At 40.3% G+C, this 24,641-nt stretch overlaps 2 protein-coding genes across 6 annotated transcripts in view; one reads left to right on the top strand and one right to left on the bottom strand.

Annotated features, from left to right (window-relative positions):
- rnf44 (ring finger protein 44) overlaps positions 1-6,674 on the bottom strand; it is a 21,777-nt gene extending 15,103 nt beyond the window's left edge. For 2 of the 3 annotated variants that reach the window (XM_061684987.1, XM_061684989.1), the window contains exons 1-2: positions 5,038-5,471; positions 2,020-2,215 (exon numbers count right to left, since the gene is read on the bottom strand). In XM_061684987.1, coding sequence (XP_061540971.1) covers positions 2,020-2,126 — 107 coding nt within the window. In that variant the 5' untranslated portion in view covers positions 2,127-2,215; positions 5,038-5,471. Of the gene's footprint in view, positions 1-2,019; positions 2,216-5,037; positions 5,472-6,340 lie in introns of those variants that run through there. The other variant, XM_061684988.1, reaches the window with a different exon arrangement.
- cdhr2 (cadherin related family member 2) lies at positions 6,369-24,641 on the top strand. Of its 3 annotated transcripts, XM_061684983.1 has the most exons (32): positions 6,369-6,643; positions 9,934-10,016; positions 10,638-10,694; positions 10,790-10,849; positions 10,928-11,067; positions 11,155-11,205; positions 11,293-11,382; positions 11,643-11,732; positions 11,828-11,950; positions 12,749-12,895; positions 13,000-13,075; positions 13,152-13,261; positions 13,358-13,579; positions 14,207-14,356; positions 16,443-16,607; positions 16,686-16,747; positions 16,834-17,077; positions 17,828-18,067; positions 18,153-18,222; positions 18,296-18,880; positions 19,470-19,541; positions 20,304-20,353; positions 20,444-20,595; positions 20,693-20,789; positions 21,089-21,177; positions 21,409-21,480; positions 21,731-21,866; positions 22,299-22,420; positions 22,602-22,715; positions 22,815-22,898; positions 23,134-23,197; positions 23,269-24,641. In XM_061684983.1, the coding sequence occupies exons 2-32, from the start codon at positions 10,007-10,009 to the stop codon at positions 23,425-23,427; spliced, it is 3,903 nt and encodes a 1,300-aa protein (XP_061540967.1). In that variant the 5' UTR covers positions 6,369-6,643; positions 9,934-10,006; the 3' UTR covers positions 23,428-24,641. The 3 variants fall into 3 exon arrangements, with proteins under 3 accessions (XP_061540967.1, XP_061540968.1, XP_061540969.1); XM_061684984.1 differs by lacking the exon at positions 6,369-6,643 and having other exon boundaries at positions 9,881-10,016; positions 23,272-24,641; XM_061684985.1 differs by lacking the exons at positions 6,369-6,643; positions 10,928-11,067; positions 11,155-11,205; positions 11,293-11,382 and having other exon boundaries at positions 9,881-10,016.

Here is a 24,641-nt window from a genome sequence, read left to right as displayed (position 1 = left end):
TATAACTGTGTGTCATCTGCATAGCTATGATAGTCAAAATTAAAGTTCTGAAGAATTTGACCCAAGGGTAGCATATACAGGCTGAACAGGAGGGGTCCAAGAACTTACCATTGAGGGACCCTAAAGGTCGTTGCCATTCGATGAGATTGAACACTTCCAATGGTTACAAAATAACTCCTTTCCTCCAGGTAGGACCTGCACCATTTAAGGACTGTTCCATTTAGTCCTACCCACATTTCCAACCTGTTCAGCAGTATATTATGATGTACCGTATCAAAAGCCGCACTGAGATCCAACAAGACCAGATTTGACACTTTTCCGGAGTCAGTATTCAACCTTGTATGAGTTAGCACTTTTGATAAGAGCAGATTCTGTACTGTGATGAGTTTGGAACCCTGATTGAAATTTGTCAAAAAGTCAATTTAAGTTATTTAATGTATCCACTTTTTGTGACATTTTTGTTTGTTGGTGTGCTGTGAGATTTTTCAATTGTAAAATATGTGCCTTGGCTCCATAAAGGTTAGAAATCACTGCTCTAGTCAGATCATGCATTCTAATCAGTCAGGTCAAACCAACCTTACAACATGACAGAAATAATGGGTGCTAACTTACTGGAATTAAATTACTTTATTGTAATTAAATGACTTCACACACACCAAAACTTTAGAGCATGATTCGACAGAACGGCAACATGTTCGCTTATGACCGTTAGTAATGGCACGAGCTTGCTTGGCTACATAACGTTTTGTTGCCTGCTTGCAAGCGGTATCCTATTAAAAGTACGTGTACCTCAAGCAAGCCTTAACCGAATGTCCTCTCCCGAGCACTGGTGACCACCAACACACGTTCCCCCCTATATTTTTCTTATAAACACACAGCGTGATCCATTATTGTTGTCGTCGCCATGGTAACAAGTGTATCCGGTCACGTTTGAGTTAAGATAAGATCAAGCCCAATGATCGTAAAAAATGGTGGTATGGGTATATAAGATTTTATTGCAGTAGTCTGACATAGTGCAATCATGAAAGACCAAATTTGTCTTGTAATCTGATCGGACATTACGTGATGTCTGTCCCGCACCACAGGCATGTTTTTTTTTAAATAACTGTATTTATATTTACAGGCGGCACGGTGGCCGACTGGTTTGAGCGTCAGCCTCACAGTTCTGAGGACCCGGGTTCTATCCCCGGCCCCGCCTGTGTGGAGTTTGCATGTTCTCCCCGTGCCTGCGTGGGTTTTCTCCGGGCACTCCGGTTTCCTCCCACATCCCAAAAACATGCATTAATTGGAGACTCTAAATTGCCCGTAGGCATGACTGTGAGTGCGAATGGTTGTTTGTTTCTATGTGCCCTGCGATTGGCTGGCAACCAGTTCAGGGTGTACCCCGCCTCCTGCCCGATGACAGCTGGGATAGGCTCCAGCACGCCCGCGACCCTAGTGAGGAGAAACGGCTCAGAAAATGGATGGATGGATATATTTACAGTACTACATCAAAACACACGCCACAAGGCTAAAATTAAACTAGCTTTTGGATTCTAATATATATATTCTAACTGGACACTACGGCAACGCGGAGTAAATGTCTTTTGCGAAGCCGATCAATGCGGCGAATTATGACTTTAAAGCTGATCAGCCTATCAGCATTAAATGCTAATTATCGGCCGATACCGATAAGACCGATCAGATCGGTGTAAAGTCTAGAGATTAGGATCAATCAATATCAATGTGTGCACACAAAAATAATAATTTACAGTCACATTTACAGTCACACACATACGCCAATTTGAGTCTTCAATGGACCTACTATGCATGTTTTTGGAATCTGGGAGAAAGCGAGTGTACCAGTAGAACACCCATGCAAGCACGGAGAGGACATGAAAATCCCACATAGTTAGGTCGCAACCCGGTTTTGAACCTCCAACCTCAAAACTGTGAGGTGGATGTGCTAGCCACTTGAACATCATGCCGTCTTAAAAGAAAATAAAAATAAAACGCACAACCTAGTGTATTTAATTGTACCTTCTCCTGAGATGCACAGGGGTGTTACAGGGCTCTCCAAGGAACCTCCTCGGGTTCAAGGGGGCTGTTGGGGGCAGCCTATTTACTGCTACTTCCCATGGTCGCATTGGTGACGTCGTGCAGACGAGTCACTCTCTGGGAAAGGAAACTACACAGTGGCGGAGGCACTTGTATGTTGCCTCCGATTGTCTTAACCCTGTAAGAAAAAAAATTAAAAAATAAACAGACAAATTAAGACCCATACAAAAAGGCACATGGTTAAGCCGTAGATGTGTTACGACTGGCCAAAACATGAAGTACACCTTCGTAAAGCGTTTTCAATAGTTTGCCTACAGTGGCTTATGTTTTTGCCATATTGAACACACGGTGTACACAAAATGAATGCCATAAGAGAGCCACAAATTCGTACGACTGTACAAAACACTGGATACACCTTTCACTAAGTGTTTTTCATACTTTACCTACCCTAAATATTACAATACTCAATATCACTACTCAGTATGATGTAGTGCAGTTTAAACACCACTGCAAAGTACAATTACAAGCGATACATTAGGCAATAATTTATTTTTATTTATTATAACAATTATAATTACTCAAAGGGAAATTTAACCTAGACTGCTGTATCCATATTTTGTGTTGTACACCACACATATAGAGAACCAAATGTATGTAGGCAAACAAGGAGAGATGTCAGCGTGAAAGGGGCACGCTACCGTAATTCCTTGTGTATAATCCGCACCCCCCCCCCCCCCCAAAATGTCAAAAATCAATGGTGCGCATTATGCATAGGTATAGGGGAAAATGTAAAACAAAACAAAACATCCATCCATCCGCTTCTCCTCACTAGGGTCGCGGGCGTGCTGGAGCCTATCCCAGCTATCATCGGGCAGGAGGCGGGGTACACCCTGAACTGGTTGCCAGCCAATCGCAGGGCGCATACAAACAAACAACCAGTCACACTCACATTCATACCTACGGGCAATTTAGAGTTGTCAATTAACCAGCACGCATGTTTTTCTCAGAACTGTGAGGCAGACGCTCTAACCAGTCATCCACCGTCCCGCGCAAAACAAAAAAAAAGAAACAAAATTGCCCCATTTTATAAATGTATGCCGCCATCTAGGAGGTTATGATAAAGCGGTACACTATCATTTCAATATGCCACCGCAACCTAGAAGCTATGAGAAAGGTGTACACTTTCATTCTAATATGCCAGGGGTACGTATGACTGCATATGTACAGTTGTGCTCCTAAGTTTACATACCCTGGCAGAATTTGTGAAATATTTTGTTTATTTATTTGTATTTTTTTTTTTTTTTTTTAAATACGACTGATGACTGATGAACAACCATCATTAATTTCTTTATGGTTAGGTTTTGTTTGATGATAACCCTTTTCTGAAATGCTTGACAGTTTAATTTGAATCATATTAAAATAAAACTAAATGTGTTTTGCCTGGCCCTTCATGTTTTCTTTAAAGAATTGTACCCATCTTACAACTTCTGCCCGGGTAATCAAACGTATGAGCACAACTGTGTGTTTTCTCATTTACTAAATAAAAGTAGGGCTGTGAATTTCAAAATAAGAGCAAGTAAATGGAAAGTATTACGTGTTCAAAGAAAGTTAGCATTTTTACCCATCACAGTGAACACCCACTTTTACCCATCACAGTGAACACCCACACGTTTTAGTGGAACACACTGGAGCAGGGGGCAGCTATAGCGCCCGGGGAGTGACTGTGGACCAACATGTTGTGGCTGGTTGCACATTCATCCATTTTCTATAGTGCTCCTCATTTGGGTCTGAGGTGAACTGGAGCCTATCTCAGCTGACTTTAGGCAAGAGGCAGGGTAAACCCTGGGCTGGTCACCAGCCAATTTCAGGACACATATTGACAACAATTTTCCCTCACATTGACCCCAATGGACGAAAACCATTTAAATTAACAATAAGCAATGGTGTGCTTTGTTTCAGGCTGGTTTGTCAATAAAACTTCCAGTCTGAACTTTTAAAATACATCCTGATTGGCATCATGGTAGGTCTCATCATTGTTTCTGTTATTGTCATCACTTCATCGGTTTGCACTTGCAGAATCTAATTACTTTAAAAAACGAAAGGCTATTTATTGATCCGATGTCCGTCTACCCATCGTGCTCCTCAACTCTCTCCACACTCCAGCTACAAAAGGACTCGAAAGGGAGCAAAAGCCAATGAACTCTGCAACCATGGTGGCATCTGACAACCCAAAAAATGGTCCAGTGGTGCCAGGGACCAACAAGTACTCTATGCAGGGGTCAGAATACAATAACAAAATCCATAAAATTCACACTCATGTTTAATCTTCAAAGACAACAATGATAATATTGTTGCGTCTATAAGCACACGGTGTCTTCGGCACAAAAGATGAGAACAACACGCATACGATTTCAAGTGAAAAGGCACAAACTGCCCCAGTTCAATAATAATTCGTCTAGTATTAAAAGCCTAATGTAATATAATAATCGATTCGTGTGAATCAGGATCAAAATATTTGAAACAAACAAAACAAAAAAATCCTTCATGGGGGGCATTGTTAGGGGTCGCTGTTACATGGCTGAACAAAAACATGGAAAGCCATGTGCTCAGTAGACAAAGCAACAACAAAAGCTCGAGCGTCTCTCTTAGATTTCGGTCCGCTTTGTTGGCGCCCTGCTTTTTCGGAGTCGCATCGTACGAAGCTGTGCAGACACGCACGACTGTTTCTTTTCGAAACGGGACGGTGACGGCAGCTGAGAGCTCCTTTCTGCCAGGGACAAGTCGACGTCCCCTGTTGAAGGAGAGCTAGGCTAGCTACGTTAGCCGAGCTATGCTAACGCTTTGTCCATCAGCCTCGTAGCAAGGACAGTTAGCAAGCGCACTTTTGTGCTCTCACTAGAACAAGGGCCTCACAAAAAAATAAAAAATAGTTGCGCAGAATAGAAACACGTCATGAAGGGACTTAGTCATAATACGAGTTGGTGTAGCTTGAGAGCTTACTTTGGTGGCTAGTTTGTGTGCTCCGTGCCGTGAGAAGGAGATGGCAGGTGTTCCAGCTTCCAAAATGCCGTCTCCCATCCACCTACCCTTGTGTGCGTCAGCCTGCGAACGACGTGCGTCCCTCGACACAACACCGTTCCTCGACTTTAGTCCACAACTGTTTCCTCCGACTGATAAATATATGAATCCCATACAAAGTGCCCGACGGTCCCGCTTGCTAACGCTAGACAGCTAATAGACGCTTTCTTTTTTCTGCGCAGGGACTACGTCTTCATAGAAACCGTTAAAAAAAAATAAAAGAAATCAAGACCCGTTACTGGTAACATAACCCGAGCAGATTTAGAGATAAACGACAAAAAAAGTCGTTCTTGGATCATCATAGCCAGAAAATCCTCATTGCCGCGTGCACGTTCCCTACACTGCATTGTTACGGCGAAGCCACGCCCACTGCTTTGGAATGACCAATCAGAACGCGAAAAACGCAAACAGCGACGGCTATGCGACGTCCCAGCAAACGGTTGTGACTGTTTGTGTTCGTTCTTACTTGCGATCAAAACACCACCGACAGACGTTAAATGGGTCAACTCGAACTGCGACTTTTGTTCAAGCATCGTGAGAATGAAAAGCGAGCCTACTCACGTTATTCAAGTACTGTACATTAAAGTTTCGTAGTTTCAGTCAAAGGACACGACTGTCATCTACCAAACTCATCATGATTTGTCGACACCAGTTCAGAATCAGAATCATCTTTATTTGCCAAGTTTCATGCAATCACAACAGTACGAGAGTGAAACAATTCATAATAGCAAAAGTCCTTTAAACGGCAAAGTGAGTGAGTGCGTGGAGGCCACGGTGTCCTATGAGCACTATCCAGTCGGTTATATAATTTTGCAAGACTCCCACTTCTGATTAGATCCAATGTTTCAGCTATGCACTTTGTACACCGGCGAATTATGTCGAACGTTAACCATTGCGAAGCCTGATTTGCATCGCCGTCAGTTCGTTTGTGTGTTTCGAGTTGAACGCGGTCACTGCAGACTTTTAGAATCCCGTCTGCCGGATGCAAATCGACCTAAACCACGCCAAGCTGGCGGATGAGAGGGTGTTGTGCTCAATGTAAACATTACGACCTCGCACTCAGTGGCAGCAGTAAGAAAAAAAAAAAAAAAAACAACAAGGAGGGGCTGTGGTGGAGGCTGAGTCCAATGAGCGCCATCATAACAACACGTCTTCATGTCCAGTCTCAGCCACATCCCGAGCAATTTAACCTGCGCTATCTCGTCTGGACACAAAGCGTCATTACCTGATTGCTGATGTGCAAATATCCGATCGCTGGTATTTCCCACGTAATGTTCACATCTCGTCAATCAAGAGCGGTATCCTACTGCACGTTCTCCGCGTGGAACATTCCGTGATTCTTAACACTGGCGTAAGGAAAAAAAATAAAAATCTAAAAATCTAACGCGTTATGAATTAAAAATCCTGTCAAGACATCTCGTCAGAGCTCGCCGTGCCCGCATGCAATTGCGACTTTGTCTTTGCAACGTCCCTCGGTTCATTCTGCACACGCCATTTTCTGGTTTTGAAAGTCGTAGTCCAGCCCACCGTAAGCTTCTCTTCTTTCTCCTGCACTTCCTTAAACTGAATGAAAATAGACAGGAATATTTTGCTTAATTGAATATAGACACTTTATTTTGTGGCGTACCTTTCAATACGTTCGAAAAGATAAATGCAGACGCTGGGAAAATAATCAGATGCGTGAAAAATGTTTATTGCGTTTCACTTTTAGCTCTACAACTACCACATAATGACCAACAATAAAATACAGTATAAGTAATAGGCCTGAGTGTTCATTAAAAACAAGAGAGGTTTTATTCCTAAAAAGTATATCTATTAATGTAAGCCACGGTAACATTTTGCACAGTTTGAACATTAACACTGCTTTTAAATACAGAAACATTAAAAATCTACTAAAATAATTATTCAAATCAAATTTATAAGTCGAATAAACATTTTACTTTTATATTTTTTTGAAACAAACAGTTCTTAAAGATTAAATGTATTTTACTTGAAAGTTAAATATAAATGGACTACTTAAAAATGTACTTTACTTGAAGAGTAAAATATGTAATGTACATAAAAAAAAAAAAAGTAAAACATACTGTATTTGTACTGTACCGTACTATACTGGATTTTTAAAATTGTTTTAAACAGGGTTTATGCTACATGGTGGCTACAAGCTTTATTATAATGTTTACCTGTAGGTCATGTTTTAAATGTAAATTGTATTTCTATTTAATTCAGTGATTCTTTCAAGTACCACGAGAGGGAGCCCACGTACCACTGGCGGTACTCATACCACACTTGGAGAATCACTGATAGTACATACACAGTATACATATACAATATGCAGTGCATGTAATAGCTCAATAAAGCATGATTACAGTAATTCAAATGGTCCTCCACAGATAGACAACAATATCTGTTCTTACCAGAGCAGGTAACAATTTTAACAAAAGTGGCATGTTGCCTGATATAACAATTGAGTAGAGACAGTAGAGATTTCCTGTGGTTGAATTTAGCTGTAGAGAGAGTTTTCTGATTCCACATTAACTAATTCATTGCCATATGTTTTTGCTTCCTGTGCTATCTTGTGCACCAAAATATATAGGAATATTGCTGTTTCAATAATGCTTGCAGAGTCAAAGATCCGTTGAGAAACTTCAGACAAGAAATCAGCCCTGTGGGTTAGGTGGACTACGGCCAACTGTTATGTAGGCCTGTTGATCTGCTGGGTATTCAATAAAAGTTTGATATTTTGCACTGTCAATGGTCATATATTCATTGGAGCAGGAGATGTGAAATCAGAAATCCTGAAATGAGTTTCCTCTGTTGTGTGGCTGACCTTTGGATTGTAGATCGTGTGAGAGGTTTAGGGATATTCAGGGGGAGCCGTAGCTCCTTCCAGTGAAGAAGAGGATTGGATGCGTCATTGTTGCCTCACGATAGAGCTGTTCCGTTCCAGTCACATCCAAGTCGATAGACGTCTCAGAATAAGATGCAGCGATAGCTCATCTGGCCTGGAAATGCCTTGGTATACCCTAAGTATTTGCAAGGGTGTTAGCAGAGAGAGTGATGCTTTGGGTTAATTTGTTCAATCTGCTGTCACATTAGCCTAAACGTGAGCTAGCATAGGCATTGAAAGAAATCTAAAAGTGACATAGTAAAATGTATATATATTTTTTAAAAAAACTAACATGGTGGGGAAGTGAAAAAGGGAATACAGTCCGTCCCTGAGGTAGGAATAGTAAAAGAGAAGTACAGTAGGGTCAATTTGGACTAACAAGTTTGCTTCATACAGTACATGTTGATTTATTGGTACATATATTATTTTCATTTCATTGTAAGTGTCTTGTTAAGTGCAGATATGGATTTTGTTTTTAAATCAAATCAATGATGAGGTCAATTGCAATAATGGAAAGATTGTGTTTCGATTTATCGGAAGGGCTTGGGCAGAGTTTTGTTGCCGCCACACCCTTAATTTGTATTTCTATTGCTTGAACAGGTGTGGCAGTGATGTGTTCAGCACTGAAAGTCATAAACCAAAGTCTATTGGATAAGATTAAGGGGAGAACATGGGAACACCTGTCATCCATATTTCCTGTCTTGTTGTTATGTAATCTGTTCAAATGAAACACATTTCAAAGAGCGTTAATGCAACATAATACATTCCTTGGACAAAGTTTGAGTTAAATTGAAATTTAATCTCCTGAAAGGGTTTCTACTGGTGAGAAATGGCACAAGAAAATACCAAAAGACCATAAAAAAGTTGTGGCACAGATATTAAAAATATTAGCCTGATTTCCTTTTTTTAATTATTTATTTATTTAGTACTTACTCAAATTATTGTAAATTATTCGTATGCCTGATCTTATCACTGATGAAGAATTCTAAAGGATTCTGGTAACTTCTAGGATAATATAATAATAAATTAATATATATATAGTATTATATCTCCAAAATAAATTATACGTTTAGAACATTGAGTAGGCAGGTTTTGAGAAATTAATAATTTTGGACAACTTCATTGATAGTATTTTGCATTTTTTCTATTTACTTTCATAATTTCCAGCTAAAACCTTACCATTCAGAAAATAAAATTCCGGATATGAATATATATATATTTTTTTTACAGTACTTCACTATACCCGAAAAATGTCACTTTATATTTTGTACATACAGTATATTACCCAAAATAAATGGTGAACTTAATTTAAGTAACTAGTTTGAAACTTTATTTTCTGAATTAAAAGTTATTCTTTTTAATATTCAAAGCACCTGTTAATTGAAAAGATGTCATTTTCTTGACATGTAAACCTTGTATACGTAGGTTTCATGTCATGTCTGGTAATTGTGGTGAAACAATTGTCATAGAAAAGTGTCGTGGTGTGCTTTTGTTTGGGAACAAAAATGGTGGTTTGTGAATGAAGCCAGTGTGTATCTGCGAAGACTGTTTATTTGAAGCTCTTTAATTGGGGGGCTGGGGGGAAAGATGGAGGGGTGCTTTATTGGGAAGAGCTCATTAGGGAGGTTCTCTGAAAAGTGCTTCATCAGTATGCTTGAATGATGAGATGCATTGCTATGGGCCAAGTTCCCATTGGGTTTGACCAGCGCAGCAATTTTGTTGGGGGAGCTTCGACACTGGAATCTGAAGACCCAGTATGGAACCTTGCCATGCAGTCCTGCTGACGGGGCCTGTCTCTCACGATTCCCCTCCCACAAATGTGTGAGAGAAAACAACAGTAGAAAACTGTGTTTTTATTGACGCTGTGCTCATGGAGGAGGACTGCTGACACGGCATTGGCTCTTTTGTGTGTTAATCATTTATATTTATAGAGACGGTTATCACTTTATGGAACAAGAGCCAAAGGTCCCCTCATAACATCGGAGCGAGAAAAGCCTTCAGTCTATGTCACCAGGTAAGTCTGATTACATGTTTTTGTATATTGTTGCTATTATTATCATTTTCTTTCTTGTTTCTCTTTTAAATTGTTTTCTTTCCTCTGTGATATGGATTCCTCTGGGTCTGAAATAAAGAATAAACTGAAGTCAATCCAACTTAATTTGCCAAAGATAAACTTTAATTATTTTACACCTGAAATGCTATTAATGCATGGTAGCAAGCAATTTGAGAGTTTTAAGAAAAGATTTAAGTTTAATGGCAGGTTTCAGGAACAGAGTCATATTACCATCAATTCAATTAAATTCAATCGATTCGGACAAAGCTAATCTTTCGTCTGTTATTACACCAACCCAACATAGTGATGACACAACAGTGTTAATAATGTTGTCGCGGTTGCAAAACATGCTTTCTGTCCATTTTAAAACCCAATAAGTCAGTGAAGGGATGGTTTCTTGCTATTTAGATTTTCTACAAATATTTGATAAATCAAGCCATTGTCTCCACTCTCAAATGCTGTGGGCGTGTTCAGGGGAATCAAACTGTCTGCGGCTTTTTTTTTCTTTCCTTTGACTGACATATCAGCCTTGCATCGAAAAGGATCCCAAGGAGGTTTATTTTTTTCATTTCATTTTCACAGTCATGGAGTGGATCCCTGCAGGCTTCCTGCTGTTGTGTGTAATCAGCCTGAGTAATGGTGTGTATTAGTTTATTAACTTATTTATCTTGGGAATTCTAAAGTACACATCACCATTGAGAATTTTAATATCTGTATATATTTTGTTCTTACAGCAAAGAGCAGTCCAACAATCAACACTTTACTTGCTAGAGTATGCGAAGACACACCTAAAGGTATGTTTTCTTACATGTTCACCTTTGCCATGTTATTGCTCTAATAACTACTAACTAGTAACTGTAACATCTCCACAGATGCCCATGCATTTAAAATAGATGCAACAGATAAAGATAATGACGCATTGACATATTCTCTCTATGGGGAAAATGCCATATACTTCAGTGTTGACAGTAAGACCGGAGATGTGACCGTTTCGAGGACGCTTGATAGAGAGGTTCGGAGTTTGTTTTAAAAAATCATCAAACTCACAATGACATGAAATTGGGTTATATAAGTCAATGTATTTTTTAATTTTTTCCAGATTAATGATTTATTACTACTAGGAGTTTCTGTTTCAGATGGTCACTATACTGTAAGTGAATCTAATCACTTTTTTAAAAAAAACCTTTATATCAGTCTCCTATCATATTAATGGAGTATGTTGCACACTGTGTTTCAGACAGAGAAAGATATAAGTATAATTTTACAAGAAGCCAATGACAATAGACCCATATTTCAGGGGTCTAATTTTGACATCCCAGTGAAAGAGGTTTGTCAGATATCTTTTATTCACTTAGTATATTGAGTTATCTTAATTTATCACCTTTTTTATTACAATAACAATACTTTTACCTGCCTCACGTCTCCAATACTTAAATTACACAGCATGATACAGTAAATGATTTTCACCAATCATCTGTTATGTAAGCAGAGATGCAGTTATTATTATATCCATCATCAATCATTACATTAAAATGTACTGTACATAATTGTTAGCTGATATTTTTTCCCCTCCATCCTATTTCTTAGAATAGTCCAATAGGTTCAACTTTGTTTAAAGTGTTGGCCACTGACGAGGACGTTTCACAAGGTGGTCAGATTAAGTACAGAATTGCTGATGTGAGTATCATCCGAAATTTAGTATGTCTATAATAATGTTATTCTATAGTTTACCATAACCTTTAGTGAATTATTATTTACACTTTATTTTCTAGGTTACCCCGAGTCATGGATCGAAACTGTTTAATATTGTTCCCACAACTGGTACTGTCACATTGACCGGGGCGCTAAATTACACTGGACTGAGTAGTTATTATCGGCTGACGATTAACGCAACTGTGAGTATTCATACCATCAGTTGGATTGGACATAGAAATAAGTTCAATTTCCGTTTCTATGGTCGTCATAACACTTTTCCTCTATTCTATCACTACTCTACCTCTAGAGCAGCATTACAAGAGTCAAAGAAAATGCAAAACACACTAGTGGACCTAATGCTTTTGATTTTTACTGAGATAAATTGTCACCAGATTTGCAGAAGTCTCTCACAGTATTTGGACATCTTGTCTGCCATCAACATGGTGACAGTTTGACTTCAATGTTTTTGTTTGACTTAGGGTGTAGTTTCCTGAAAAATGTTCCTGAAAACTTGAATGTTCTGCCGTACAGTCATATTATTTTATTTGGAGTTTAGTACTTTTCGGAGTGATTGAGTAAACAATATCTTTCAGCTCCACCTTCAAATTTTTGTGACTTTTAAGTGTGACTGTATCTTCAGGGATTGGCTCATGCAGAGATTATGGACCATAAATGTTGAAATCCCCAAATTCCTTGCAATTGTACATTGAGAAACGTTGTTCTTAAACTGACTATTTGCTCACGCAGTTGTTCACCAAGTGGTGAACTTCACCCCATCCTTGCTAAAGAACAACTCAGCCTTTTGGTGATGTTCCAATCATTACATTCACCTGTTTCTATTTAAATCTGTTCACCTATGGAATGTTCCAAACAGTTGTTTGTTTGAGAATTTCTCAACTTTTTAACTTTACCAGCCTAGAAATAACTGCATTGCTTCTCAAAGCAGGGCAACATTTACGGTACATCATAATTTTGACTTTGGGCATTTCCCATTCCAGGATGGTGGGGGCAGATGTTTTTACAATGAGACTAATTATTACTCAAGCATTGCCTATTATGTTATTACCGTTTTGGACGTCCCGGATCTTGACCCCAAATTCTTGGGCCTGCCCTACATTGGGAGTGTTGAGGAGAATTCAGTGGTGGTAAGTTCCTGCTCATTAGCATATGCATTGAGGAAAAGAGCCCTGCTTTCTGCGGTGCTTCATATTATGGTAAAATATTATTATTATTTTTTTTTTTTTACCAGGACCATTCTATTTACACAGTGACAGCCATAGACCAAGACACTGAAATCAATGACAATATCATATACAGCATTCAAGGTGAGGTTTAAAAAAGTATTATTGTTTGCTGACAATGAAGAAGAGTTATATGTATTATTCCTCCAATGATTGACAGATTCCACTGCAGAAGGGCTGTTTAAAATCTCGATCAATGATGGCATTATTTCTGTGGATTCGACAATTGACAGAGAAGAAATTGGTGATAATGTTATCCTGACTATCAAGGTATATGATGTTTAAAGTTTTTAGAATTTCCAAGACCTCTAATCATTATTATTAGTTTGATAATCTAGTCTATGTCCATATGCTTTGTGACTTTAGGCCACTGAGTCCCAGCCAAACATCCACGGAGTATATGCCAGCACCACAGCTCCAGTACAGATCAACATCATTGACATCAATGACAACAAAGCAGAGTTTTACAAATGTGAAGGCTCAGGAGAGCTACAAACTTGTGATAAAGCAAGTCAATTTAAAGTGGACATAAAAGAGCACTCGCTGGGAACTGTGCCCATTAACATGATGGTCAAAGATGCAGATAAGGTAATAACTTCCTATAGGATATGTCACTCAGAATTGTGTTGATGGTTCAAGAAGAATCCATTAAGCCTCTGCTAAAAAATAGAACGCTGGATGCTTCCATGTTAGCAGGCTATAGCCCTATCTCAAATCTCCTGTTCATAGCCAAGATTGTTGAGAGTTATTTTTAATCAACTCAGCAATTTCTTGAGCTTAAATGGACTTTTTGACAAATTTCAATCAGGTTTCCGAACTCATCACAGTACAGAATCTATACAGACTCAGGTCAAATGGTGGAGCACAGAGTCCAAAACAAACATGGTGAAGCAGCATTTAGCTATCATGCTGCACACAAATGGAATAAGTTGGCAACAGAAGTGACGTCAGCCCCAAGTGTGCATGTTTTTAAGTCCAGGTTAAAAACTCTTCTTTTTTCTCATGCTTTCTAGAGCATTTCCACTTTTAAATGATGTTTCTTTCACTGTATGCTGTTTTAATTGTATATTCCCCCCGCCCCCTCTTTGTTTTAAATGTTTATAAATAGTTTTTTTCTTTGTTTTTAAATGCTTTTAATCATGTAATGCACACTGAGTTACCTTGTGTATGAAATGCGCTATATAAATAAATTTGCTTTGCTTTGTCCTCTCATAGATTAAAAACATTAAACTAACTCTGGAGGGAGCAGACAAAGACATGTTTTCTGTCGAGCCACAATTTGCTGCGGCCGACAGCGTCGTTCAACTTTTGATCAAAGAGCCACAAAAACTGGATTATGAAGAAACACAGCAAATGGTTGTAGAGGTAAGACAATTACAAAAGAAACAAACAAACAAACAAACAAAGATGAGGACTCGGTGATGACTTCAGAGCAATTAGACTGGACACTTAAGCAGGATGCTGCGATTGGCTGGCAACCAGTTCAGGGTGTACCCCGCCTCCTGCCCGAAAATAGCTGGGAAAGGCTGCAGCAGCCCGCGACCCTCGTGAGGATAAGCGGTAAAGAAAGTGGATAGATGGATAAGTAGTATGATCTCCCAGCAATGCTTTGACATAAAGTGTATAGTTATAGCCAAATCACCTTTCGGTCTAGTCACTGATGGTGTAGTGGTACACTCGTCTGACTTTGGTGCAGGCGGCGTGGGTTCAGTTCCCACTCAGTGATGTTGTGAATGTGAGTGCAAATGGTTGTCCGTGTCTATATGTGCCCTGCGACTGACTGGCGACCACTTCAGGGTGTAGTCCGCCTTTCGCCCGAAGTCAGCTGGGATAGGCTCCAGCGTCCCGCGACCCTAACCAGGATAAGCGGTGTTGAAAATGGATGGATGGATGGACCTTTCGGTCTGTCGTCTTATGTCATAGTATTTCAGAAAGGTTGGGATGGGCAAGAATCAGAAACAATAACTAACACATCCTTCCTAAACAAGCTGCAGACTTTTTTTTTCTATAAATTTAGTCAGTAAATGCTTACAAGCGATATAGCTACCCCTATCAGTGCCCAAAACACTTTCCAGATGATCACACATTCACACACCAGTGTGAGGCTGCTGCCATGCCCACTCGGAGCAATTTAGGGTTCAGCGTCTTGCCAAAGGACACTACAACAGCAGACAGTCAGAGCCAGGATTTGCACCGCCAACCCTTCTGTCAAGGGACAACCCACCCTACAACCTGACTCACCGTTTTAGCCATATATGCTAAACGTGTAAAATCTGACCGTTGTACACTTGTCAATTTTACTACTGTGCTGTAAGAGCCTTTTTAAATTACTGTAATTTTTCATTTATAATATGCTCTTGAGTATTCCTTGTTTCCACGTCACCGACTCATAGTAAGACTAGACCCTGTTCCGATTATTGACCTTGCATCTTTGCCTCACGTTTTTTTTGGATACTGCTGCCTTTTCGGATTGCCTGCCTGTGTTCGACCTCTGCTCGTTTATTAAACCTCTCTTTTGTGAAACTGTCCATTTGTATTGGAGTCGTGCATTTTGGGTCCTGTCCTCTGTTCTGTTCATGAAACCGGTGGGACATGCCCGGAACACCTCATCAGGGAGGCGTCCGGGAGGCATCCGAATCAGATGCCCCAGCCACCTCATCTGGCTCCTCTCAATGTGGAGGAGCAGCGGCTCTACTCTGAGATCCTCCCGGTTGACCGAGCTTCTCACCCTATCTCTAAGGGAGAGGCCGGATACCCTGCGGAGGAAACTCATTTCGGCCGCTTGTATCCGGGATCTTGTTCTTTCGGTCACGGGCCACAGCTCGTGACCATAGGAATCATCCATCCATCCATTTTGTGAGCCGCTTATCCTCACAAGGGTCGCGGGCGTGCTGGAGCCTATCCCAGCTATCATTGGGCAGGAGGCGGGGTACACCCTGAACTGGTTGCCAGCCAATCAGAGGGCACATACAAACAAACAACCATTCGCACTCACATTCACACCTACGGGCAATTTAGAGTCTTCAATTAACCTACCATGCATGTTCTTGGGATATGGGAGGAAACTGCAGTGCCTGGAGAAAACCCACGCAGGCTCGGGGAGAACATGCAAACTCCACACAGGCGGGGCCGGGGATTGAACTCCAGTCCTCAGTACTGTGAGGCAGATGCTCTAACCAGTCGTCCACCGTGCGCATATCTCATATCTAACAAAAATAATCCTTATAGAGTCAAACTGTCGCTATTACAAAAACTTTGCAAGCTTTGATTTAAGTAGGATTTTAACATTCTTAACAGCACTGAAACTGCAATGAAACGTCTTTCGCACTTTATTTTGGACATTCCCCTTAGGTGCTTACAAATTTCCTTTGTTTTCTGTCCAAATTTGTGGCATATATTTTTGACCATCATATTTGGTATGAAATAAAGTGTTGGCTGTGTCATGACACAGGTGATTGCCAGCGATCCAGAAGAAACCAGCTTTGTCTCCACTGCCACAGTTACTATTATGATACAAGACATCAATGACAACAATCCCAAGTTCCCAAAGGATAATTACTTAAATTTAACAGTGCCTGAGCACTCTGACGTTGGCACTGTGGTGGCTACGATTACCGTAAGTCCTTTGAGCTGGAATATTCATGTAAGATAGGTGCACTATACAGTAGAGTAAAAAGAGCATTTATATTTACAGGCAGATGATCCTGACACAATGGACAAAGGCAACATCACCTACATGCTTCACCCGGAAAGCATGTATGTCTCACCTCAGTTCCTTGGATGAAGAAAACATCTAGTTTTTGTTGATTCACACCACTGACCACAATGTATCTGTGTTTCAGACGGACATATTTTGATGTGGAGCCAAATACAGGTGTGATTTACGTGAAAAACAAGACGCTGTTGGATCGCGAAGTGAGACCTTTGTACCCTGGCACTCTTCAGGCCAAAGACTCAGACGGCAAGCCTGACACCGCATTACTGGAGTTCCTATTGACGGACATCAACGACCAGCCCCCAGTCATCAACAAAGAATATTATCAGGCTTTTGTTAAAGAGGGTTCACAGCTCGAACTTCAAGTAGAGGTAAGTGACAATTATTTGCTCAGTTTCTTAAACATAGTAATTACAGTACATCTGGGGTTTTATCTAAACACAATCAGCTCAATTTGTTTTATACATTGTTTTCTCAATTGATGTTTTCCTTTTCTTACTGGAGAAACCAATGTCATTTTTGTTGTCCTCTTGAAATTTTGTATTTATATAAAAATCTGTCATTTTGCGATTTTAAATTAAAGTTAATTACAGTTCAGAGGTCACGGGTCTGTATCCGGACTCTGCCATTCCTATGTGGAGCTTGCATACTCTTCTCGTGCTTCTGTGGGTTTTTGACAGGTACTTTGGGTTCCCACCCGACATTCCAAAAACATCCATGTTAGGTTAACTGAAGACTCTAAATTGTCCTTAGGTGTAAATGTGAGTGTGAATGGTTGTTTGTCTATGTCTGTCTAGATGTGCCCTCTGATTGGATTGCGAGCTGTCCAGGGTGTACCAGTACTGCTCCATCTGATACCTTGTGATTGAAAAGAATGGATAATAGATGCCTCTTTTGTATGTTCACTAATAAGCAACCGTATGTGCCAATGCAGGAACCCTTCTTCCAATCATGCTCGGGTCATGGAAGTGTAAATTTTTTGAGCGGTATAGAGCACTCATACTAATTAATCAATCTTGACTGGCCTTGAAGTCATCCTTCCTATTAGAGTGATGTGTTCCAACTAAATTCACCATACCAATATAAAGATATGTTTGTCCATTGTCCTCCACTTTGAACAGGCAACTGATGCAGATGAGCCAGGCACATTAAACAGTCAAATCGTGTTCGCAATAGTGCCTAGCATGTACAGTGGTTACTTCACCATGGACCACAGTACTGGAGTGTTGAAGAACCAGGTTGAACTGGACCGTGAGGATTTGGATGCTGAGCTGAGGGGGAAGATTGAGCTCAATGTTACTGCTACAGACAAGGGTATGCCTCCCCAGTCCAGCATGGTCAGAGTGATCATCAATGTGGAGGTATGTCTGCAGCAGGTTGAGTTGGAATGCTTTGTTGCACTGCAAGTCCTCATGAACTTCAATTATTCCTTGTTATACATCCCAGGATGTCAATGACAACACACCAGCATTTAAAAACTCCTCATACAAATTCAGTGTCCAAGAAGGGGAAGCAGGTCAGTGTACCTTGGTAAATTTTGAGTGCTTATAACTGCAGGGTCTAATTGGGACAAACTTTCCTGCAACCAGGTGCATTTGTGGGGACTGTCCTGGCTGAAGATTTGGACCAAACAACAGACTTCAACCGGATATCGCTTCGCATCATTGCTGGAAGTTTTGACAGTTTCGCCATTCTCACCACTTCAGAAGAGCAAATTTACATGGGGAACATCACAGTGGACCTGGGCATTGATCTGGACTACGAGAGCGCTCGGCAGAAATACGAGCTGCAAGTAGAAGCCACAGATCTGGGACAGAAAAAGGCAGTGGTGATGGTGGAGGTGGATGTGTTGGATGTGAATGATGAAAGGCCTGAGTTCTTGCTTTCAAACCCTGTGAAAGTGAAAGAAAACACGACGCTAACTGAGGCTATTGGTAGATTTAAGGCGTGGGATAAAGACGGAAACCACTCGCTGATCTATGAGTTGGAATCCCTCAAGTGCAGATGCAACGGCTCTCTTACACCTTGTGAATGGTTTGTCCTGGAGCCGACAGGAGACGTGGTGGTCAATCCTGAACACACACTGGATTATGAGCTGTGTGACCAGGCGCTTATGGAGGCTCAGGTGATAGATGAGTACACTGAGAAAGGGGAGAACAACAGTCTCATTGCAGGTCTGCTCACTCAACACCTATACATACCCACGAAGAAATTTGTACTTGTTCCCAGGTCTGGGAGAACATAATAATGTTTTTCTCACAGCCCTGGTTCAGGAATTGTTGTAGCTTGTTCACAACACATCAGCAGAAATGTATTCTCATTTGTTGTCTGAGGACAATTGCGTGGTTAGTTAGAAAATTGAAGTGGTAATGTACAATGTGGAAAAGTGGAAATGTCGTCCCTTTTTTTGATAAGTGACAGCTGTCAAACAGTAGATAGTTTTGAGGATCAGCTGGCTCTACACAACATGTCTTGCAAGGAATACAAAGATACACAAAGTGTGAATAATTTATGGGAAGAGGTCGCGAAAATATTGTGCACAAAGGAGAGTGTCTATTGCAAAAGACTCACGATGCTTAGCAGTAGTGACGTGTGCTGCAGAACAAACATTGTTCTCGTACGTACTTCTTCAACAAAAAGTACAAAGTTCTCTATTCTTGTCGAGTATGTATAGCCATTTACACTAACAGCATGTGTGTCATCCAGTTTAAATTCCATACATTAACACCACTGTGCGCTGGGACTTTCTTTGCAACATTTCAGGACAAATGAAGATCAACATTGAAGACATCAATGACAATGCACCACAATTCATCTTCTCAGATTCTGTCTTTGGTGAGCTATTGCTCTTTTTCTGTGATAAATTTAAAAAAGAAACTACTTTTACATATATTTTTAACACAACATTAACAGAAATAGCCGGCACAGTGGACGACTGGTTAGGTCGTCAGCCTCACAGTTCTGAGGACCGGGGCTCAATCCCCAGCCCCGCCTGTGTGGAGTTTGCATGTTCTCCCCGTGCCTGTGTGGGTTTTCTCCGGGCACTCCGGTTTCCTCCCACATCCCAAAAACATGCATGGTAGGTTCATTGACAACTCTAAATTGCCCGTAGGTGTGAATGTGAGTGTGAATGGTTGTTTGTTTGTATGTGCCCTGCGATTGGCTGGCAACCAGTTCAGGGTGTACCCCTCCTCCTGCCCAATGATAGCTGGGATAGGCTCCAGCAAGCCCGCGACCCTAGTGAGGAGAAATGGCTCAGAAAATGGATGGATGGATAACAGAAATAGACGTACAATATAACTAACGGTGTGCTATTGCTCTTGATGAAACAACCACAGTACATGTCAATCTTTACAAGCAGCACATCGGTTCTGTCACCGGGTCTTCATGTAGACATTTGTTAGACTACATGTCAGTCATACATACAGTATCAGTATCACCAGTGACTATCCTCAGTTTACGTGTTCACAATGGCAGATAGCACCCTGTGTTTTATATCAGTAATGTCGTACTTTACATACCCTAGTTTCATATATAAAAAAGAAATCACCACCTTGATTCAACAACATTGCTCAAATTAAGATCTTTCTACTTTAGTTGTGGTATCTGAGACTGCAAGCAAGGGGACATCAGTTGGGGGAGTCAAAGTGAGTATAAATAAAAAAAGTAAAGTATATATAAAAGTATAATAGTTCTTCAATGGAAAGTAATTCTGCTCAATGTCTTGTTGCACTCAGGCAAGTGACCATGATACAGGAATTAATGCACAGCTTGAGTTTAAAGTAAGCGCAGTGCGATATGAGGACATCAACAACCAAACAAGTAGCGAAAGGTTTCTGTTTGAGGCAGTTACCACGCAGCAAAAGGACAGTTACATTGGGATTATTCAGTGAGTGCAGAGTGCAAAGTCAGCATCTTTTCTGCATGTCTATTTACTAAACCTGTTTGCATCTTCTCACAAACATCGTAATACTTTCCACATACAGAACCACTGAGAGGCTTGATGTCAACCAGAAAGGGAAATATTTGGTAACAGTGTCTGCAACCGACACTGGCGGCTTTTCCACCAATATGACACTGGAGGTGAGTGACTGGATCGTGAATCCTCCATCGCCTATGTCAGAATATGACCCAATAGGTACTAAACAGACTCTAAATTGCCCATAGGTGTGAATGTGAGTGCGGATGGTTGTTTGTTTGTATGTGCCCTGCGATTGGCTGGCAACCAGTTCAGGGTGTACCCCGCCTCCTGCCCGATGACAGCTGGGATAGGCTCCAGCACGCCCGCGGCCCTAGTGAGGAGAAGCGGCTCAGAAAATGGATGCATGGATGGAAGGTACTAAACAGGAAGAACTTTCTAAACTTTCATTTTAATATTGCAGATTTTCTTAATTGACACATCTTATAAAGTTGAACTTCGATTCAGAGGGACGCAAGCTGAGGTTGAACAAAATAAGCCTGCTATCATCAGGTATGTGGATAATTTATAGTTTATCATATTTCACACTCCAAAAGAAAATGGGGTGGCATAGCACCAGATGGTTATTCCTGTCAGTGCGAAAGGGGAAAAAAAAACACGTATTTTCTATTCCTTAGCTGAGAGTGACGGTTAAATTTGACTCAACTCTCATTGAGAACTATTTTTGACCGGTTATATAGTTTTTTTTAATCAAGCCAACATCTCTCATCTCTCCATTTCCAGGGCACTTACATCTGCCACCAAAGCAGCGGTTGAGATTATTTCCATCAAGGCGGACACTTCTGAAGAATCCAGGTGAATTTATATTATTATTATTATCTGAAAACGGACTCTTTAATTACTGGCTGGGGAACAGCGATGAAAAATTAGAGCAAATGCTTCCCAGTAGGGGGTGCAAGTGTTCATTTAATCATATCGTGGATGCTATAATGTTAAGGAATCATCAGGAAAGCAGAAAAAATATTTTTGGATGTTCAACATGTTATTATTATTATTATTATTTTTTTTTTTAATGTAAAGCATGGGCTGAATTCTTTTCCCACAGGGCTTCAGTTGGTGCAATAATGGTGACGTATTTTCTCTATTCGAACGGGACGGCTCTCACGAAAAATGAAGTGGAGTTGAAGATTGCTGAACCCCAGCATGCTATTGCATTGGAAGAGTTAGGCCTCATATACATTGTAAGTATTGGGTTTGTTTTGGAAATGTCTCTTTTAAGGTATTTTTATTTTTTTTTAGTGATTCTTCAGACTATATTCATCCGACGACAATTAGGCTATCATTCTATTTTTTTTCTTTTTTATTATACTGCTTGTCCTTGTTATGGCCACTGGTGAGCTGGAGCCTATCCCAGCTGACTTGGGGTGAGAGGGGGGCACGCGTTGGACTGGTTGCTAGTCAATCGCAGGGCACACAAGGATATAATAATAATAATAATAATAATAAATAAATGAAACATCAGTCACACTAACATTTACACATAAGAACAAATTAGTCTTTTATTTTTCCTAACATGTTTTTGGAATGTTGGAAGAAGCAGGAGTACCCATTGAAAACCCATGCATTTAATAATTAAAATTAAACTTATGTGAAAACGCTGTGCTTTGTTTCAGGGTGGTTCATCAGTAAAAATTCCAGAATCTGAAACTCTGAAATTCACCCTGTTTGGCATCATGGCAGGTCTCGTAATTGTACTGGTTGTCCTCATCACTTCACTGGTTTGCACTCGCAGAAAGTAAGTCGGGGCCTACTTTGAAAAATTAATGGCTAATCTATTTTATTTTCCCTCTTCATACCTGTATACTCTTGTTTTATATGGAGCTGTGTCTGCAATAAAGATTACACAACCTAGTTATCCATTCACTGGTCTGCCAGTCATCTGCCCATTCCGTTCATCAACTCTCTTCACACCCCAGCTACAGGAGGAAGCTCAAGGCAGCAAAAGCCATGAACTCTGCAACCATGGTGGGATCTGACAATCATAGAAGTGGCCCAGTGGTGCCAGGGACCAACAAGTACACCATGGAGGGGTCAGAAGACAATACCATCATCCATAAATCAGCCATTGTCAGTGAACTGTAGAAAATGTGCCTTATTCTTAACTGCATGCCATCTTTTTACATTGTTAGTGCAAACCCTGTTCTCAATCTCAACATTGACACAGCCATGGTCCTGGACCTGGATGGGGAGAGCTCAGATGTTGACAAAGTCAGGTAAACTGAACACTGCTTTCACAAATGTAGCACTGGTAGCATTGAATTGTTCAATAATATCATGATATGATAAAGAATTAAGATTCAAGTGGAATTAATCGAACTGATTGGCTAATGTACTGACATGACTGATTACAGTAGGTGTGTCCCTATATTTTGTACAAATAATGTAAGCGGACTTCATTTCTCTAATGACTGATGTACTTTTATCCCTCCACTCAATTCTTGATCAAAGCCTTGGCTCCCTGGACTACAGCGATGACTTGAACACATCTGAGAATGATGTAAAACCCGTTATGGTAAATAACACATATAAATTTGTAATGTTTTAGTCATTTAGTGGTCTAATGCTATAGCTGCTCCTCATCAGCAGCAAATCCAGGAAGAGGAGGAACTGGAGGATAATGGGCCACCTGAGTACATCGAACCTCTGGGTGCGGCTCTAGCCCAGCGGAGCCAGAAAAAAGGCTTTGACAATCACAGAGTGGGTATCAGCAACCCTGCATTCAGCAGCACCACAGACCTGTGATGTGATGGTGGACATCGACCACATGTAACCCCTATGCAATCAGACAACTAAATTGGCAATCAAACACAACATTGTCGTGTTGGCTGAAGACCTAAAAACTTGGATGGACAACTTGGACAGGGATGTTGCTGAGATTCCCGTATAAGATGTGAACATTTAAGTGGTGGACTGACTATTGTGAGTATTAATTTTCAGCAAAACTAAAAGAAAAACAAAAAATGACACCATATTAACAATGTCACAATACCACATTGGCATTTACCTATACATTATTGTAGCTTTTCTCAGCAAACAAATTTGGATAGTAGCAGTACTTTTGTATGATTCTCCCATGTTTTGGGAAACCTCTTAAATTAAAGCTGAAAAAATAATAATTATCATATTTATTGTCATCATAGAACACACTTTATACATGTATATACATTAAATGTATCCTCTGCATTTACCTCTTACAGTAGTGATGCATATGCTGGAGCAGTGACCTCATCCGGGGAGCATTTCAGAGTTGTGAACTAAGGGCCCCTAAGTGCCAGCCAATCAATCTTAATTCAAATCCATCGTGTTGTACAAAAGACTAAATCCCCAAACCCTTGTAATATACGTCTGGACCTAACCGTAAATACAAATGATACTATAGTAAATTTCCATGATCTGCTTCGATTGGCTCAAATGTAACGCCCGTAATGTAAATGTAATGTAATTTGTTTTATCATCTATTTCAATCAATCATTCATTTTCCAACCCAGTCTTGCTACTTCCTGGACACTAAGAAATGTATCACAACCTGGCTAAAACTGTGGTACTGAGCTTGTTTTTGTCACAGTATTCCTTTAAAATGTAATCACACTCAGATAATTTAGAGGACAGAAACCATCAGAAAAAGATAAAACATATTTTATGCAGACTGGAATCTTTATTTTGGTCAATATGTTAAAAAGCAGCAATTTGAAAACAGAATGAACTTTGTCATCAGTTAGAGAAACACCCAATGCAAGTGATGCCACCCTTTGACATAAAAAAAAATGCATATTGCATTGCCTCAGTGGATGACATGAGATTGTATGTTTGACAAAATGTTTAAATATATAACTTGTTTGCTGGTGTTTACGTTGACTGTGTGACTTCATGCAGCGTGAGCTCATTAGAAGCATAGAAAAAAACGGTCACATCTAAATGAATGTATATATATGTATACGAACAATGTATGCAATAAA

This window comes from Phycodurus eques, chromosome 9, assembly GCF_024500275.1.
Source record: "Phycodurus eques isolate BA_2022a chromosome 9, UOR_Pequ_1.1, whole genome shotgun sequence".
NCBI classification, from domain to species: domain Eukaryota; kingdom Metazoa; phylum Chordata; class Actinopteri; order Syngnathiformes; family Syngnathidae; genus Phycodurus; species Phycodurus eques.
Note: the sequence above shows the minus strand (reverse complement) of the source record. Positions and strands in the feature narration are given on the sequence as shown.